At 35.8% G+C, this 17,006-nt stretch overlaps 1 protein-coding gene and 1 pseudogene across 8 annotated transcripts in view; one reads left to right on the forward strand and one right to left on the reverse strand.

Moving 5' to 3' along the window:
- The window catches only part of PIK3CB (phosphatidylinositol-4,5-bisphosphate 3-kinase catalytic subunit beta), a 281,740-nt gene that overhangs the window by 115,312 nt on the left and 149,422 nt on the right, over window positions 1-17,006 (forward strand). For 6 of the 8 annotated variants that reach the window (XM_037843941.1, XM_037843928.1, XM_037843969.1 and 3 more), the window contains exons 3-4: window positions 8,385-8,571; window positions 12,333-12,558. In XM_037843941.1, coding sequence (XP_037699869.1) covers window positions 8,401-8,571; window positions 12,333-12,558 — 397 coding nt within the window. In that variant the 5' untranslated portion in view covers window positions 8,385-8,400. Of the gene's footprint in view, window positions 1-603; window positions 730-8,384; window positions 8,572-12,332; window positions 12,559-14,400; window positions 14,483-17,006 lie in introns of those variants that run through there. The other 2 variants (XM_037843948.1, XM_037843975.1) reach the window with 2 other exon arrangements.
- LOC119540087 lies at window positions 13,331-14,667 on the reverse strand (annotated as a pseudogene).

Below are 17,006 nucleotides of genomic sequence, written 5' to 3' on the forward strand. Positions count from 1 at the left end.
ATATCCCATGTTATCAGGGAGACTTACAGCCCTGGGAGACATGTCCCATGAAGGAGGGCAGATGGTAAGTTTATTTGCAGAGTTGGCTGACAGAGTGAGGCCACATCTGAGCAATAAAAGAGGTTTTCTGGGGGTGACTTTTAGGCGTAATTATAAGTAACCTTAGCTTCACCATTACAGAAATAAGTTTCTGAAGGGCAAGCCTCAAGGTAGAGGGCTTGGCTTATTCAGTTGTTCCTTTTTTTTTTTTTTTGATGGAAAGATATTTCACTACGAAGTGTAGACTGAGATTTTGTAAAGCTACATATGGATTGATTTGAATTATCTCTGAGTAAATAATTTCTATTTTTTTTGTTTTAGGAGTTTTGGGTAATAAAAATATATCTTTAAACTATTGCTTTGATTTCCCATAAAAATGTTATATTTGAAGGCTTTTTATGGTATTTCTTAGACTAGGCTCTGAAAGACCACATTGAAGGCTGTATAGCCCAAATTTTTTTGTCAAGCATGATTTTCTTGTCAAGCATATTCATTATATATTAACATGAGTATTCATTATATATTATTGTTCTAGAGAATTCCATAGAATTTCATTCATTCATTCATTCATTCAGCCATAAGCAAATATTGATGGAGAGCATGATATGTGCTAGGAGCTACAGATAAAAAAAGAGCTGGAAATAATATGAACTTGGGGAGAGAGCAGAAGTCACAAGCTTCAATATACAGGTATGTTTAGCGTGCAAGAGGAGTCAGGGAAGGTTTTCAGAGTCTTGATAAACAGTACAAGTGGTCAGAAGATATGGAGATAAGGACATCTCAGGGAGAGGGAATAATTATATTTAAGATATGAGGCGGTAGAGAGTGTAGGGTATATGGCAAGTAGCAGTGGTTCCATGTGGCTGGACTAAAGATTTCATGTGTGAGAGTGTTGAATGACAGATCTAGAGATGAAGATAGGGACCCAATAATGAATCCATTTTCATGATTCATTTTAGGTTTATCCACTTTTTCAAGAAATTCTGAAATGTATCTTAGAGCTTTTCCCTTTAATAGCCCAAAAGTTTAGAATTTCAGATGGGAGTGTTAATGCTGTAGGGTGAGAGTGGTGGTAAGGTATGGTCAGTGTCCTTGAAAAGAGTGCTACTCTGGACTCCACAAGCCAGGAAACCTTACCATTCCCAACTGTCCAATAAGGGTGAGATCCCCAAGTTTTTGTTTTTGTAGTTTCATGTTCCTGTATTACTTTTGTTATTCACTGGGTGGAAATTTGGTTTCAGTTATGAGGATCTTGCCAAAAATATATGTGGAAGAAATCTGGGGCGTATGCAGGTATATCATGATAGTAATTCTATGAAAGCCAGGTATTTCATAAACCTTTCTAAATTTTAAATGCTAACTCTTGTTTTTCCTCTCTGTTTTTTCTTGGCAACTCCTGATTTATACCTAGGACTTGCTGTGACTTGCTGTTCAAGAGCTGACTTTTCCCTCTGTTTGTCTTTAAACGGTGGTATTTGAGTATAAGCAAAACATAGTCTTTATAATTTCATGTAGCATGTTTACATTCAGCAGATATGTATTGAGAACTTATTAGATTGAGAACCTCCTCCGAGTGAAGACAAGTTTAGGTTGCCAAAAGGCTTCTCTGAAGTGATTTGGCTAAAGCAATTCTAGGACCAGTGACTGTTAATGGCACTTGTGGTGATTGTGTAATTTTGTTCATGTCTCTGAAAGTTTATCAGTTTAGAGTTCCAGAGTAGAGGGACTCTCCCTATGCTTTGGTGAGAGACAATAATTCACACACACACAAAAAAGCAAAAAAAAAAAAAAAAAAAAAAAAAAAGGAAAGAAAAGCAAGGTTATAGTCAATAGTTGTTGACTGTATAATGTATGTTCCACATTATAATAAATCTGATTTATTATAGTTCCAGTTCTCAGACTTTTTTCTGGTACTTTAATAGTTACTTTGTAAAGGGAGGTTTAGGGCTCACCCTCTGGAATTAGACTCAAGTTGAAATCCCAAGACTTTCACTTAGACTTCTCTAAGTCTTGGGTGCGTCCTCCAGAAATGGTAATATTACTACTGTAGTAAGGATAAAATGCTGATAGATAGAAAGCATTTACCTTTAGCTGTTATTATTTCTATTATCCTCTGAGCCTATTTTTCCTTTTATTTGTGAGAATAGGGAGAATAATGTTTATTTCTTAAACTTTTTAAACAATTGCTAAGTGGCTACTATGTGCTAACTACTCATGGGGAAACAGGTAATTGAAAATACATAGCTCACAGCTTAAATTAATTTAGTGTTTGAGTAGGAGTAGTCGTTGGAGTAATAAAAACAAATAGCAAGTTAGAAAGGTCATTGGTGTATGGTTTCCTCTTGGAACCAAGTGACTTTTATTGGTGTTGTCTCACAGGAGATGTCAGTCCTGGTCTGGGCCCCTCTTCTTTGTCATTGTCCTGTGGGTTGTCCTTGCACAACCTTCTGTATACCAAGGTGACCACTCCATGTGCCAGAGAACTTTGACTGTGTCTGCAATTGTTTGTATTTCTCTCTCTAAAGTGAAGAGTTTTCATCTCTTAAAAAAGAAAAAGAAAAGACTACAACATTAACTCTTTTCTGAATTTCAGCTCCCTGGCCTCCCCTGCAGATTTCAGACTTGCCAACCCCCATCATCCTGTCTGCCAGTTCCTTAAAATAAAAATTGTAATATGTTAAAACTAAACAAAATAAATAAAAATAAAACTAAATAGTTTTAGCAGCAAACTATTGCATTGGGCTCACCATGTTCCAGGAATTTTTTACTCAATTTCCATAACATCACTCTGAGGTAGATACCATTGTTTTCCTCATTTCACTAATAGAGGTACCTAAGCAGAGAGAAGATAATATGATTTGCCTAAGATTTCTCAGCTACTGAGTGATGGTACCAGGTCTCACACCTAAGCTGTTAGACTACAATCTTTATCCACCATGCTATTCTGTATGCACAAACAAGGCTGGCACTCTGAAAATCTCAAGACCCTTGTGATATCAATCTGATGTGTCCAGACTATAATAGGTTAAGAGGAGGGAGGAATCAGTAAAGACTAGAATGTTCAGTTAGCTTTTATTTAACTAGTGCCTACAGTATGTTAGGCTGGCATGTGTGAGGTTCTTTAATCTTCATAGTGACCCCAGGAGGTACATTTTATTATTATTCCATTTTTTTTTAGTTAACAGAGGCTCAGAGAGTTTAAGTGAGTTAACCAAAATTCACACAGCTGGTAATGGTATTAATGGGCTTTAACAAAACCTTTTTGTCGTGAAAAACTTCAAACATATACAAAAGCAGAGGAGTAATTTAATGCATTCCTCATCACCCAGCTTCAGCTAGTATTAACATTTTGCCTATTTGTTTCACCTATTCCTCTCTCTCTTTTTAAAAGCTTTACTGAATATAATTGACATACAATAAAATGCACATATTTAAGGGTACAGTTTGATCAGTTTTGATGTGTGCACACCCTTGAAACCATCACAACAATCAAGATAATGAACACATTCATCATCCCTAAAAGTTTCCTTGTTCCTTTGTGTATTAGTTAGGGTTCTCCTTGGAAACAGAATCAATGAGAGATGTCTCTGATTATCAAATTGTAAAAGTGACTCACACAACTGCGGGAGCCCACGCGTCCAAATTCTGCAGAGCCGTCAACAAGCTGTCAACTCCAAGGAAGACGTCTGACGAACTCCTCGGGAAATGAACCGACAACTTTGACGAACTCCTCAGGAAACGAACCGGCAACTTTGACGAGCTCCCCAGGAAATGCTTCACTGAGCAGCGGAAGAAGAAGAAGTGAAGGTTCTCTAACCCTCCGGCTTATAAGCCTCCAACTGATCACCTGGACCAAATCCAGCCAATTGCATTCTCTCATTGTGGAAGGCATGCCCCTTGATGAGTCGTTAGTCAGCTGCAGTCAATTGACTGATGATCCGACAAACCAGCCCGTTGGTTTATTAACCAGCCTCAAATATCCTCACAGCAATCGTCAGGCCAGTGCCCGCTTGACCAGACAGCTAGGCCAGCTAGCCAAGTTGACACATGAACCCAACCGTCACACTTTGTAACCCTTTCCTCCTGCCTCTCCCAGGGTAACCACCAATCTGTTACTGTAGACTAGTTTGTATTTCCTAGAATTTTATATAATGGAATCATATAGTATGATGGTTAGGTTCATGTGTCAACTTGGCCAGATGATGGTACCCAGCTGTCTGGTCAAGCAAGCACTGGCCTAAACGTTGCTGCAAGGACATTTGTGGCTGGTTAATAAACCAACAGGCTGGTTTATTAAATCATCAATTGGCTGCAGCTGTGACTGGTGACACCAATGAAAGGCATGTCTTCCACAATGAGAGAATGCAGTTAGCTGGATTTAATCCAGTCAGTCAGTTTAAGTGAGACATATAGAGGACCTTCACTACTACTTCGGCTGACCAGCAAAGCGTATCCTGAGGAGTTCGTAGAAGTTGCCAGTTTGTTTCCTGAGGAGAGTTCATCGAACATCTTCATTGGAGTTTCCAGTTTGCTGCCTGCCGTATGGAATTTGGACTCGTGCATACCCACAGTTGCGTGAGACACTTTTATAAATCTTGTATTTATAGATATCTCATTGATTCTGTTTCCCTAGAGAACCCTAACTAATATATATAGTATACACTCTATTTTTGTCTCACTTCTTTCACTCAGCATAATTACTTTGAGATTCATCCATGTAGTTGTGTGTTTAATTCATTTTATTTTTATTGCTGAATTAGTGTTCCTTTGTATGAACATACCACAATTTGTTTATTCATTCACCTGTCTCCAGTTTTTGGCTATTATAAATGAAGCTCTTAGGAACAATGTGTACAGGTATTTGTGTGGACATACACCTCATTTCTTTTTGGTAAATACATGTGGGATGATTGCATCATATGGTTAGAATATGTTTAACTTTTTAAGAAACTACCAAACTGTTTTCTGAAGTGGTTGGTTGTACTATTTTACATCTCCACCAGCAGGGTCTGAGAATTCCACTTCTATATCCATGTCAACGTTTGCATGAGTTACTTATGTTAAACGCATATTAAAAAGACTGGTCTTTTTAATTTTAACTCTTGTAATAGGTATGTAATGGTACCTCATACCATGACTAATGATGTTGAACATCTTTTCATGTGCCCTTTTGCCATCATGTATCTTCTTTGATGAAGAGTCTGAGCAAATCTTTTGCCAATTATTTAAAATCTGGGTTGTTTTCTTATTATTGCGTGTTCACAGTTCTTTATGTATTCTGCATACAAGTCCTTTAAATTATCTACCATTTTTCAAGTATACAATTCAGTGATATTAATTATATTCACAATATTGTGCTACCATCACCACGTGCCATTATCAAAACTTTTCAAAGATAGCTTTTTAAAATGTGTATTTTTTGTTTTCTATTTTTTTTTAATTTATCAATGATAGCTGTTTATGGTTGATTTATTTAAATCAACATTGGATTTGGTTTTTGTTAAGTCTCCTGAGTGTTCTTTTATTCTTTAACATTCCTCCCACCTTCTCTTCCCCTTTTCTTATCACTGATTTGCTGAAGAAACCATATAATTTGTTCTATAGACAATTCCACATTCTAGACTTGGCTGATTGCTTTCTTGAAATATTTAACTTCTTTTATTTCCTCTGTCTCCTATGAACTAGTAGCTAGGAATAGAGATTTGATCAGATTTAGGTTCAGTTTTTTTTTAAGCCAAGTATATCTTACAGGTGGTGGTAAATACTTCCTCTTGCATTAATGAAGAGGCACATAATTTCTGTCTGGTCGTCTCACTTTTTGTGATGCCAACTTTGATCAGATAGTTTAAGTAGTAAGTGACAAGTTCCCTGTAAAGTTCCCCACCATCCTTACACCTTACTTTTTTTTTTGTTAGAGAAGTTATAGGTTACAGAAAAATTATATAGCAAGTGCAGAGTTCCCATTCCCTTCCCCACAACACAATTTTCGCTATTATTAACATTTTGTATTAGTGTGATACCTTTGTTTACAATTGATGAAATAATATTACTGTAATTATACTATTAACTATAGCCTGTGGTTTACATTAAGGTTTATGCTTTGTGTTGTACAATTCTGTTTGGTTTTTATTTTCTTCTGCTAACTTATATACAACCTAAAATTTTCCATTTTATCCACTTTGAAATATGTAATTTAGTGGTGTTAATTACATTCACAAAGTTGTACCTCCATTGCCAATATCCATTGCCGAAACTTTTCCATCACCCTAAAGAAAGAACCTGCACCCATTATGCATTAACTCCCCAATTCCCGTCTCCCATCTCCCTGGTATCCTGTAGTCTACTTTCTGTCTTTATGAGTTTGCATGTTCCAGTTATTTCATATAATTGGAATCATTAATATTTATCCTTTTGTGTCTGGTTTATTTCATTCAACATGATGTCATCAAGGTTCATCTGTGTTGTAGCATGTATCAGAACTTTATTCCTTTTTATGGCTAAATTATAATCTCTTGTATATATAGACCGCATTTTATTTATCCATTTGGTTGTTCATGGACATGTATGTTACTTCCACCTTTTGGCTATTGTGAATAATGCTGCTGTGAACATTGCTGTACAAATATGTGTTTGAGTCCCTGCTTTCAATTCTTTGGGGTATACAGTTATCCCTTCTACATCATGACTTTCCCCATTGCGGTTTTAGTGCATCATGGATCGGCATAAGAAATTAAATGGGAATTTTGGGGGGAGTTTTGCAGAAGCTGCAGATGATAAGTAAAGGCCAGTAGACAACACAGAAAAAGTTTAGAAACCCAGAAGTGCATAAAATATGTGTATAATATTGTATAATAGCAACATATTTTATAATACCAATAAAGTACTGTAAGCACCTCATTAAAAAAAAAGAACAATTCAGACTTCTTCTCTAGTATGAAGGGAGGGCCAAAAAATTGTACACAAGTTTTCCAGATCACAGGGGTGCCATGTCTCTAACCCCAACAATGTGGAAAGGATAACTGTATACTCTAGAAGTGGAATTTCTGGGTCATATGGTAACTCTATACTTAATTTTCTAAGGAACCATCAAACTTTTCCATAGTGGCTCTACCATTTTACATTCCTGTCACCAAGGTATGAAGGTTCTCATTTCTCCATATTCTCCAAAACACTTTATTTGTTATTTATTTATTTTTAATAGTAGCCATTCTATTGGATGTGAAATGGTATCTTTTGGTTTGCATTTCCCTGATAGCTAATGATGTTGAGCATCTTTTTATGTGGTTATTGGCTATTTGTATAACTTCTTTGGAGAAATGGCTATTCAAATCTTTTTTTTTTTTTTTTTTTTTTCCTATTAGGCTGTTTCTTTTTGTTGTTGAGTTGTAAGTCGCCTTACTTCTTCTAACATCTATAAATAGTCATTGCCTAGGTCCATTCTTTCACTAAGGAGTTGCAAAATGGTGATTTTCTAATTCTCTCATTCTTTTTGCGTTTATTAACTGAATTTGTTAAAAAATTTTGATGCTCAAAAATGCTTCAAGTTTGCTCCTGTCTCTTTTGATGTGATACTTTGATTTCTTTGAATAAATGAGATTTGGACCTTGATTTGTCTGACTTCAGTGCCCATGTTCTTCCGACTGTAATTGTTGTACCTCCTTAAAGAAAACTCTTAAGGAATATGTGGAACTTAAACAGCATGGTGGAAAAGTGCATTTGTTGGGATGAGTTTATTCCTCCCATGAACATAGGTCTAGTAGCAGGAGGGCAAAAGGCACTTGTGCCAAGGGCCTGGGCTGTGTAGTGGTGGGAGAAGCTAGGAAAAATAGACCAGAAGCATAGCATAGAGGACCTTGCTAGCTAGATTGAGGGATTTGGATTTAATATTTAGGGACTACGTTCATGACATTTTATATCTCATGTGAGATTGGTTGATTTTTCTTTTGAGAGGACCCTCTTAAATGCCGTTTTCATTGTAAGTTTGTACAGAAAAGCTCAGCTGAAAAAGTCAGTACATTCTAATTAAGGTCTGGTGAGAACTACCTGTTGAGTGGTTCTTAACTGAATTTCTCAGGATCCTGTAATCTTTAAACCTATCATTTTTCTGATGTGATATACTTATCTTGTATTTGAATACATAACGTAGGGATACCCAAACATATAATTAAATAGTTTATTTCTGGTGGCTTACTCTTGCTTTTCTTTAATACCACATTATTTATTTGGCTTCCTGTCAACATTATTGCTATTTTGAAATCAAAGATAATAGTTTGGTGGGGTTTATCATATCTTAGTACAAAATGGGGCTAATTTGTTTTGGCTGTGTTTTACTTGTTTATTTCTAGAGCCACATGGTTATGAATGTGCTTCAATTTCATAATGCCTCCTGCTATGGCAGACATCCTTGACATCTGGGCAGTGGATTCACAGATTGCATCTGATGGCTCTATACCTGTGGATTTCCTTTTGCCCACTGGTATATATATCCAGTTGGAGGTACCTCGAGAAGCTACCATTTCTCATATTAAGCAGGTATGTTAATAGATGAGATTTCTATAAGCTTAATTTACTGTGCCACTTAGGGTGAAATGTTATTTTATTATAGAAAATGTTATTAATGTAGATTATATGGTAAATTTGAGGGAAGTTTAACCTTTAGGTAGTTACATTTTAAGGATTTTGATACATGCTTTGTCTTTTATGGGCATATAAAACATACTTGTCCTCACTCCTACTTTAATTTGTTTTTAATCCATAAGTGATAGCTGAATTAAGAGCAAATTGGTTTGTTACCTAGTTTGAAATCTTTGCTCAGATTATTAATAGCATTTTGGTATTGTCAAAGAAAGTTTTATTTCATGTTAAAATCTTTGTAATTACTTTCTGAGCTTGTCAAGTCTTTCATCATGTGATTTTTGTTTGGTTTCTCATCTCTTTCCTTCCTTCCCCCTCTTTTCCCTTCTTTCCTCCCCCATCCCCAACCCACACACTTTTTATGGTCACTCTGGGGGAAGAAATAGTTTTCTGCTGTTCTGTAGATTTTTTTTCCCAAGTAATGAATGGTATGCCCTCATTTGGAAGCAAATTCTTGTACAAAATAAGGCTTGCCTGTTTTGTTGGATTGTTTTTTGAATTGAATTGATGAGTGCTATTGATTTGTGGAGAGTGCAGCATACACATGAAGTTATTTTTCTAAACCTCTTTTTAATGCTTTTCAAATTGGTGAACCCAACATAGAAATCAGGGGTCATGATATTTTTTAGAAAAAATGTAGTTATGAAACCTTTTTAAAATTCTTGACTTTGGAAAAATCTCATTATTCTTTTCCAAGCGTTTTCATCTGGACCACCTGGGATTTCTAAAGCTGCATGGTCCCTGAAGAAGACAAAAAAAAAAAAAAAAAGAAAATAGTTCTAGGTGCTCCATAGGTACAGAGTACCTACTTTTATATAAAGTCACCAGTGACTGGTATGGATGCCTCTGGCTGTATCTGAGGCTGAATTAACCATTATACATTTGTTTTCTGTAAGTGAATCTGAAGATTGATCAGGACTTTTCCCCGGATCGGTTATTTTCAACTCTTAGCCTTTGTACTGGCTGCAGTCAAAATATGTAATTCCCATGTTGCATTTGTGTGGTGATCTTCCTTTACATTATCTTGTTCAGGAGACAAGGGAAGAGATGATGAAAGATTGACTGTACTCATGCTGATAGGGCAGTGTTAGCAGGACACTCCTGATGAATAGAAAAGAATGCAGGGCAAAAATAATGTAACTTTTGTATGGGAGTGATGATTATATGTTTAAAAATTTTTATTTTTTTCTGATTAGAAATTACTTATGTTTCTAGAAATGTTAAATATGGAAGTCCTCATTGTTTTTTTAAATTTTGAAGTAATTTCTAACTTACAGGAAAGTTACATAAATTATACAGATAATACACAGAGAACTATTATGTACCCCATACCCAGATACCCAGATTTACCAACTTTTAACATTTTGCTACATTTGTTATATCATTCTTTCCGTCTGACTGTCTAACTAGCTATCATCTGTCTACCTTTAAAACATGTGACAGTGGGTTGTGTGCCTCATGCTTCTTTACTTCTTTATACTTCCATGTATGTTTCCTAAGAACAAGGATATTCACCTACATAACCACATTAAATATAAGTATCAAGCTCAAGAAATTTAACATCAATACAAACTGTACTGTCTATATTCCAATTTTTTCATATGTTCCAATAATGTCTTTCTGGGCATTTTCTCCTCCATTATTAAATCCAGTCCAGGATCAATTATTGCATTTAATTGTCATTGTCTCTTTAGTCTGTCTCCCTCTCTTTTTAAAATTATGGTAAGTTATATACAATATCACTTTTCCGATATCAGCTTCTTGCAAGCATACAATTCAGTGACATTAATCACATTTTATGCTATCGTCACCACCATCCATTTCTGAAACTTTTCCACCACTTATGCATTAACTCCCCATTACTCCTCTCCCCTCTCCCTGGTAACCTATGGTCTTCTTTCTGTCTCTGTGAGTTTGCATATTCTAATTATTTCATATAAGTGGTATCATACAATATCTCTCCTTTTGTGTCTGGCTTATTTCATTCAACTTGATGTCCTTTTAATGGCTGAAAAATATTCCATTGTATGTATATACTAGATTTTTTTTTTTCTCCATTCATCTATTCATGGACATGTGTGTTGCTTCCACCTGTTGTCTGTTGTGAATAATACTTCTGTGAACATTGCTGTCCAAATATGTGTTCAAATTCTTGCTTTCATTTCTTTGAGGTATGTACCTAGAAGTGGGATTGCCAGGTCACATGGTGATTCTATAATAAACTTTCTGAGGAACCACCAAACTCTTCCACAGTGGCTGCACCATTTTAAATTCCTACTAACAATGTATGAGGATTCCTATTTCTCCATATCTTCTTCAACACATTATTATTATTTTAAATAGTAGCCATTCTAGTGGGTATGAAATGGTAGTTCATTGTGGTTTTGATTTACATTTCCCTGATAACTAATGATGTTGAGCATCTTTTTATATGTTTATTGACCATTTATGTACTATCTTTGGAAAAATGTCTCTTCAGGTCTTTGCCCATTTTTAAATAGGGTTATTTGACTTTTTGTTGTTAAGCTGTAGAAGTTCTTTATATATTCTGGATATCATCAAACCTTAATCGGATAGATTTATGGTTTCCAAATATTTTGTCCCATTCTGTTGATTGTCTTTTTTACTTTCTTGATAATGTTCTTTGATGCACAAAGATTTTTAGTATTGATGATGCCCATTTCATCTATTATTATTATTATTATTATTATTATTATTATTATTTGGGTTTTTTTTTGTTGTTCTTGTTGCTTGTGCTTTTGGTGCAAAGTCTAAGAATCCATCCAAGTTCCTAAAATATTTCTCTGTTTTCTTCTAAGAGTTTTATAGTTTTAGCTTTTATATCTAGGTCTTCAAACCATTATGAATTAATTTTTGTATATGATGTAAGGTAGGGGTTTGCTTTCATTCTTTTGTGTGTGGATATCCAGTTTTCTCAGTACCATTTGTTGAAGAGGCTATTTTTTCCCCATTGAATGAACTTGGCACCCTTGTCAAAAATCAATTGGCCATAGATGTGAGTTTTTTCTCCTGAATTCTTATTTCCATTTCATTGATCTGTATGTCTGTCCTTGTTCCATTACCACACTGTTTTGATTACTGTAGTTTTGTAATAAGTTTTGAAGTAAGTTTTGAAACCAGGAAGTGAGGCCTCCAATTTTGTTCTTTTTCTGGATGGTTCCTTTGTCTTTCTGCATGAATTTGCTCATTAGCTTGCCCATTGCTGTAAAAGAGGCTGTTGGGATATTGATTTGAATTGTGTTGAAGATGTAAATTGCTTTGGGTAGCCTCCTTGATTCTTACTCTTCGTAGATTATTTACTTTTAATAAATTTGGTTATAAAATGCATTTTTTGTGCACTGTACCATTATATTACTTTAAAAAAATGGGTTCATAATATACATGCTCTCTTATGACTTGCTATTAAAAAGTTATATTTCTTGGATAGTTTTCCATGTCAGAATGTATTTCTACTTTACTTTCACAGTTCTATAATATTCTGTAATTCACTCCACCAGTCTCTTATTGCTAGACTTTTTGTTTTTCAACAGTTTTGATTTTTATAAACAGTGCTGCAGTGAACATCCTTATAGATATATCTTTGTATCCTTGAGCAAGTGTTTCCATTCCAGAAAATATTTTATCATTTTTTCCTCCAGATGTTATGGAAACAAGTTCACAGTTACCCGATGTTTAACCTCCTTATGGAAATTGACTCCTATATGTTTGCATGTGTGAATCAAACTGCTGTATATGAGGAACTAGAAGATGAAACAAGAAGACTCTGTGATGTCAGACCTTTTCTTCCAGTTCTCAAACTAGTGACAAGAACTTGTGATCCAGGGGAAAAATTAGATTCAAAAATTGGAGTCCTTATAGGAAAAGGTAATTAAAAAATTCTTCGTATGAGTTAGTATGAATTCTTAGTATATCTATTGTCCTATGTACAGACACATAGTAGGTATGTTCTGAGTTATTTCTTCTGAAAGTTTGGTCCATGGGACAGTGCTGTTCTGTAGATGGTTACCAGTCTGAAATAAGTAAGTACAGAAATGGAATGTACGCATTTACAAATTCCTGTAGCAATGTGACATTGCCACAACATCCAAGGCTTATGTTTTATATGTCTTTTTTCCTTTCTGGTGCTTTTTTAAAAAATGTTTAAAATGTATTTTAATAAGTAGATGCTGCATTACTGCTCCATTTCTTGGAAAAACTCCAAATTTAAAATATCAGAGACAAGTCAAACATGGTGCACCAATAAAAAATGCACAGCAGTGTCTCAGGTTGAGGGACAAGGATTATAAGTATAAGAAGGCAAACAGGACAGGATAGACAAAGAATGGAATGATCAAGATTAATGGGACTCTGTCTGGATCCATTTTTGCCATGGTTGCCCCCAGACCCTCAACATCAGTAACATTTGAGACTTCAGGAATATACCATGCAAAATTTGTTTGTTAAATAATACACCACACAAAACTGATTCGTTAAATACCAGCCTCCCTCCCTTCCCCTATGTCCCCCTAGAGTAGTAGAGAAATGGAAAACCTAACTATTGGGGGGAATCTCTAACATTCTTCTAGGGTAGAATTCTTTCTAGTCCAAAAATGGTCCTTCTTTTAAGGGTTTTGGGAAACTAGACACTGCAACTTTATTAGTATCGGTGATGTTTGTTTGGAGCAAATTAAACTCCAGTTGCTGAATGGTTAAATGCTAGAGGTGTTCCACCAATTGCCCCAATTGCTTCCATTGTAGCAGCTTGGCCAAAACATTCAGGGTTGTGTCAATCACAGGTTTCCATTTGGCATCATTGTGGCTGGTCTTGGAGGAGCTGGAGTAGCAGCTGGCACACGAGCAGGAGACATGGCACCTTTGCTGTTTATGCCCATAGTACCTCGCCCATCTGTATCTCCTGCTCTCTTGCATCAGGAAAGGTTCCCTTGAATTCTTTCTGCTGTTGCTTTCACATCTCTTCCTCATTGTGCCTGTGCTCCTTCTCCTGCCTGAACTCCAGTTGGTTTCATTTTTGACCTCTTGGTTGTGCAGCTTTTCCATCCTCTGAAATTCTTCCTTGGTGCCTCTTCAAATCCTGCCTGATTAGCGTGACCCGGTACTTGTGGCAAGTAGCCTCCATCTCCAGCTTCTCATGAGCTTCCTTGATATTGCAGTCAACTTGGTCCTACTGCTGCTTCCCTATCTCAGTGAGTGCCTTCTAGCACATGGTGTATTCATACTCAGAAGGGCCTGGCTGTGCCAGTCTGACTGCTTTCAGAGGCTTCCTGTGAAATTGATGGTTCTTTATAACCAGCTTTTCCAGAAGTCCCTCTTCATTATCTAACTCATCCACGGGCTCCACGGTCAAAGGTCAAGGAATGTGGTTAGCAGGAAGGAGCCTTTACTGCACCTGCTAGAGCTTTCTGAGCAGCTGGCTTCCCTAAGAACTCAACAGTACCTTTTCCTGAGGGACTTCCTCAATCATCCACAATGACTACAGCCCTCTCCACTTGACCAAATACAGAAAAGGCCTCCTCCAGCAATTCATTGGGCACAGACTGAGGAAGGTTCCTGACTGTAAAGAATGCACTATGGCAGTCAGAGCACACATGCAGCTGCTTTCCATGGAATGACATGTTGTCCAGCTCCATTTTGGCAATCCCCAGTACGGTTTGTGTTTCCAAGTGGATAAAGCCAAAGCCTTTATCCTTTTCCTCATTTCTTCTTCAGTAATGTCAGGAGGAAGATTGCCCACAAAGAGACAGTTATGTTGGGTGAAGGTCTTCTCTCCTGATTTCCTAAAGTTCTTCAGGTCAGTAGTCAAGCTTTCTTTCTGGCTTCTGGCCTGTTGACCATTTGCAGGCATTGGTGGTGGTGGTGGTGGCGATGGCGGCAGCTGCTCTTGTTGCTGTCAGTGGTGCTGTGGGTGTGATGCTGATGATTTTTCCTTGGAGTATGGTTTTGCTTCTTCAGTTTAAAGGTTTTATTGCTCTGCATTTCTGCACCTCACCTTTGATTTGAGAAGGCAACCCAGGTGTCTCTAAGTTCCTTCTAACCTGGACTGCTCTGGCAGTACTCTCCTCAGAGTAAAGGTGGCAAGTGATTTGTTTTTATTTTATAAATGTGTTGGTCTTCTATAGAAAAAGAAAAAAGTTGTTGCTTTACCTCATAAAGCCCTTTCTTAAGAGATGTATCCTTAGTTTCTTCTGAACTGCTCCTATGGTATGAACACAATTATATACAACCAAGACTTTAATTTATTGATATGATTCCATAAATTACCCATATTGCTGACAAATTTTACTCTGTAGGTAAAATTTTGTTTAAGTAGAAGTTATTTTTGTAGTGAACCAAGATATATCATGTCCACATTATTCCTTGTGAATTAATTCCAGGGAGAAGTATAATAATGAAATCAAGATCATGGAGCCTCCTTTTTTTACTATAGGAATCTTAGATGTCATGAGGGTCATTGGTGGTATCCTGGCTTAGAAAAGATTCTCACTTGAATTAGGAACTATAAGGAGTTACTGAAGAGGAGACTCTGAAGTTTAAATACAGAACCAAAAAATCCAGTGCAGGTTTTTGGATCTGGATTGGCTGCTTGTATTGATCAAATTCACTATTTAACAGGATATTGTAGTACCGTCTGATTTAAGATGGTTCTTTGACCTATACTAATTTGGACTAGTTAATGATTAGATTGCGGTACTACACTCCCTCTGAGTACATCAGAATAGACCTTATTTGTTTACTACATGACAACATGGTATTTAAAAATATTTTATTACTTCAGAGGATGGCTAGTTTATTTTTGGCAGTAGTTTTTTTTCCCATTAAACAACTTCATAATTCTGTATATACACAATTTTTTCTTATAATAACACCCTCAGTATGAAGTTTTCTTTACTACTTTCTAGGGCTACAAATTTATTTTATAGATTTTCAATTCTTATTCATTACAAGAAGTCTTCATTTTGTTTACATGCCCATAGAAAATTGTGGAATATGGAAAAGTAGAAAGAATTAAGAAAATCACTTTTAGTCTTATCACCTAGGACAAATGTGTCATCCACTGATAATATTTTGATGTATTTCCTTCCAAGTATTTTTTCCTATGGATGAAAATACATAGCTTTTGTCTATTTTTATGCTGATGGAAGGAAGCAGATCACAACCACATTGTGAGGGAAGCTACAATATTTGACAATCCAAAAGGTTAGCACCACAGTGAGAGCTAAGTTTTGTTAGGATGTAGGTATTTATTTGAGCTTTACCACGTTTTTAAAACTTTAATCACTGATCTCTCTTCTTTTCTTGTTTTCCAAACATATGGTTATAATTGCCCCTGTTATCTCTATCTAGGCTTGCCAGATTTAGGAAATAAAATTACAGGGGATACAAATATTGCATGGGGCATATTTATACTAAAAAAGTGTCATTTATGTAAAATTCAAATTGGACTGGATATCCTGTTTTGTTTTTTTTTTAATACAAGAACCCTACCTCTACCCTACTACTTACATAGGAGTCTGTGTAATTAAGAATTGAATTTCTCTTTCTATTAGCATTGTGCCAGTTTTTATGTATTATCATAAGGCTTACTCATAAAATTTCTTTAATGCAGTGTTCTTTGAAGTTTGATCATGATGTGAGGGACATTTTATTTCATTAAATTAAGCAAGTTATAAGCACTTGCCTGTTTATTAATTGTACTTTAGATCTTCAGCATGTCTAGAAAAGCTCACATTATGATTATATACTAACAAATTTAAATGTTAATGTTCATTTAGGAAGCTGGGTAAGTCTGTTTTAGTATTTTAGAATGAATTTTCATTTTAAATACCTAACAAGTCAGTTTTTGCAATTGCTGATATGTATGTGGTGTCTACAACTGGGGCTTGATGAGGTCATGCCTCTTGGGAAAACAATAAACAATTACTTCAGTTTAGACTTCAGAAACAAGTTTGCTGCCTGCTCCTCTCCCAGGAAAACAATAGAACCTTTGCAAACATCTCTGCCCTGATCAGGCTAAAAATACCTTTTCCAGAAAATGATGTGCCCTGATCACTTTATTTTCTATGCTTATTCCAAATAATTTTTTTACAGAGCTATTGTTTAGATTTTGATTATTCCCTGTAGTAAACTTACACAACACCCCTGCTTTGACTTAACACAAACATCCAGTAGTAGAGTCTTGATCAGGGGATTTTGTCAGCATCCTGAAAAAAGTATTTAAAGACTTCCTCATTTCCCCTGATTTACCTAATGTGGGGTAAATCTTAAAGTGATAGAAATATATAATCTGAAAGATTTAACAATATGAAGAAATTGAT

This window comes from Choloepus didactylus, chromosome 1, assembly GCF_015220235.1.
Source record: "Choloepus didactylus isolate mChoDid1 chromosome 1, mChoDid1.pri, whole genome shotgun sequence".
Classification (NCBI taxonomy): domain Eukaryota; kingdom Metazoa; phylum Chordata; class Mammalia; order Pilosa; family Megalonychidae; genus Choloepus; species Choloepus didactylus.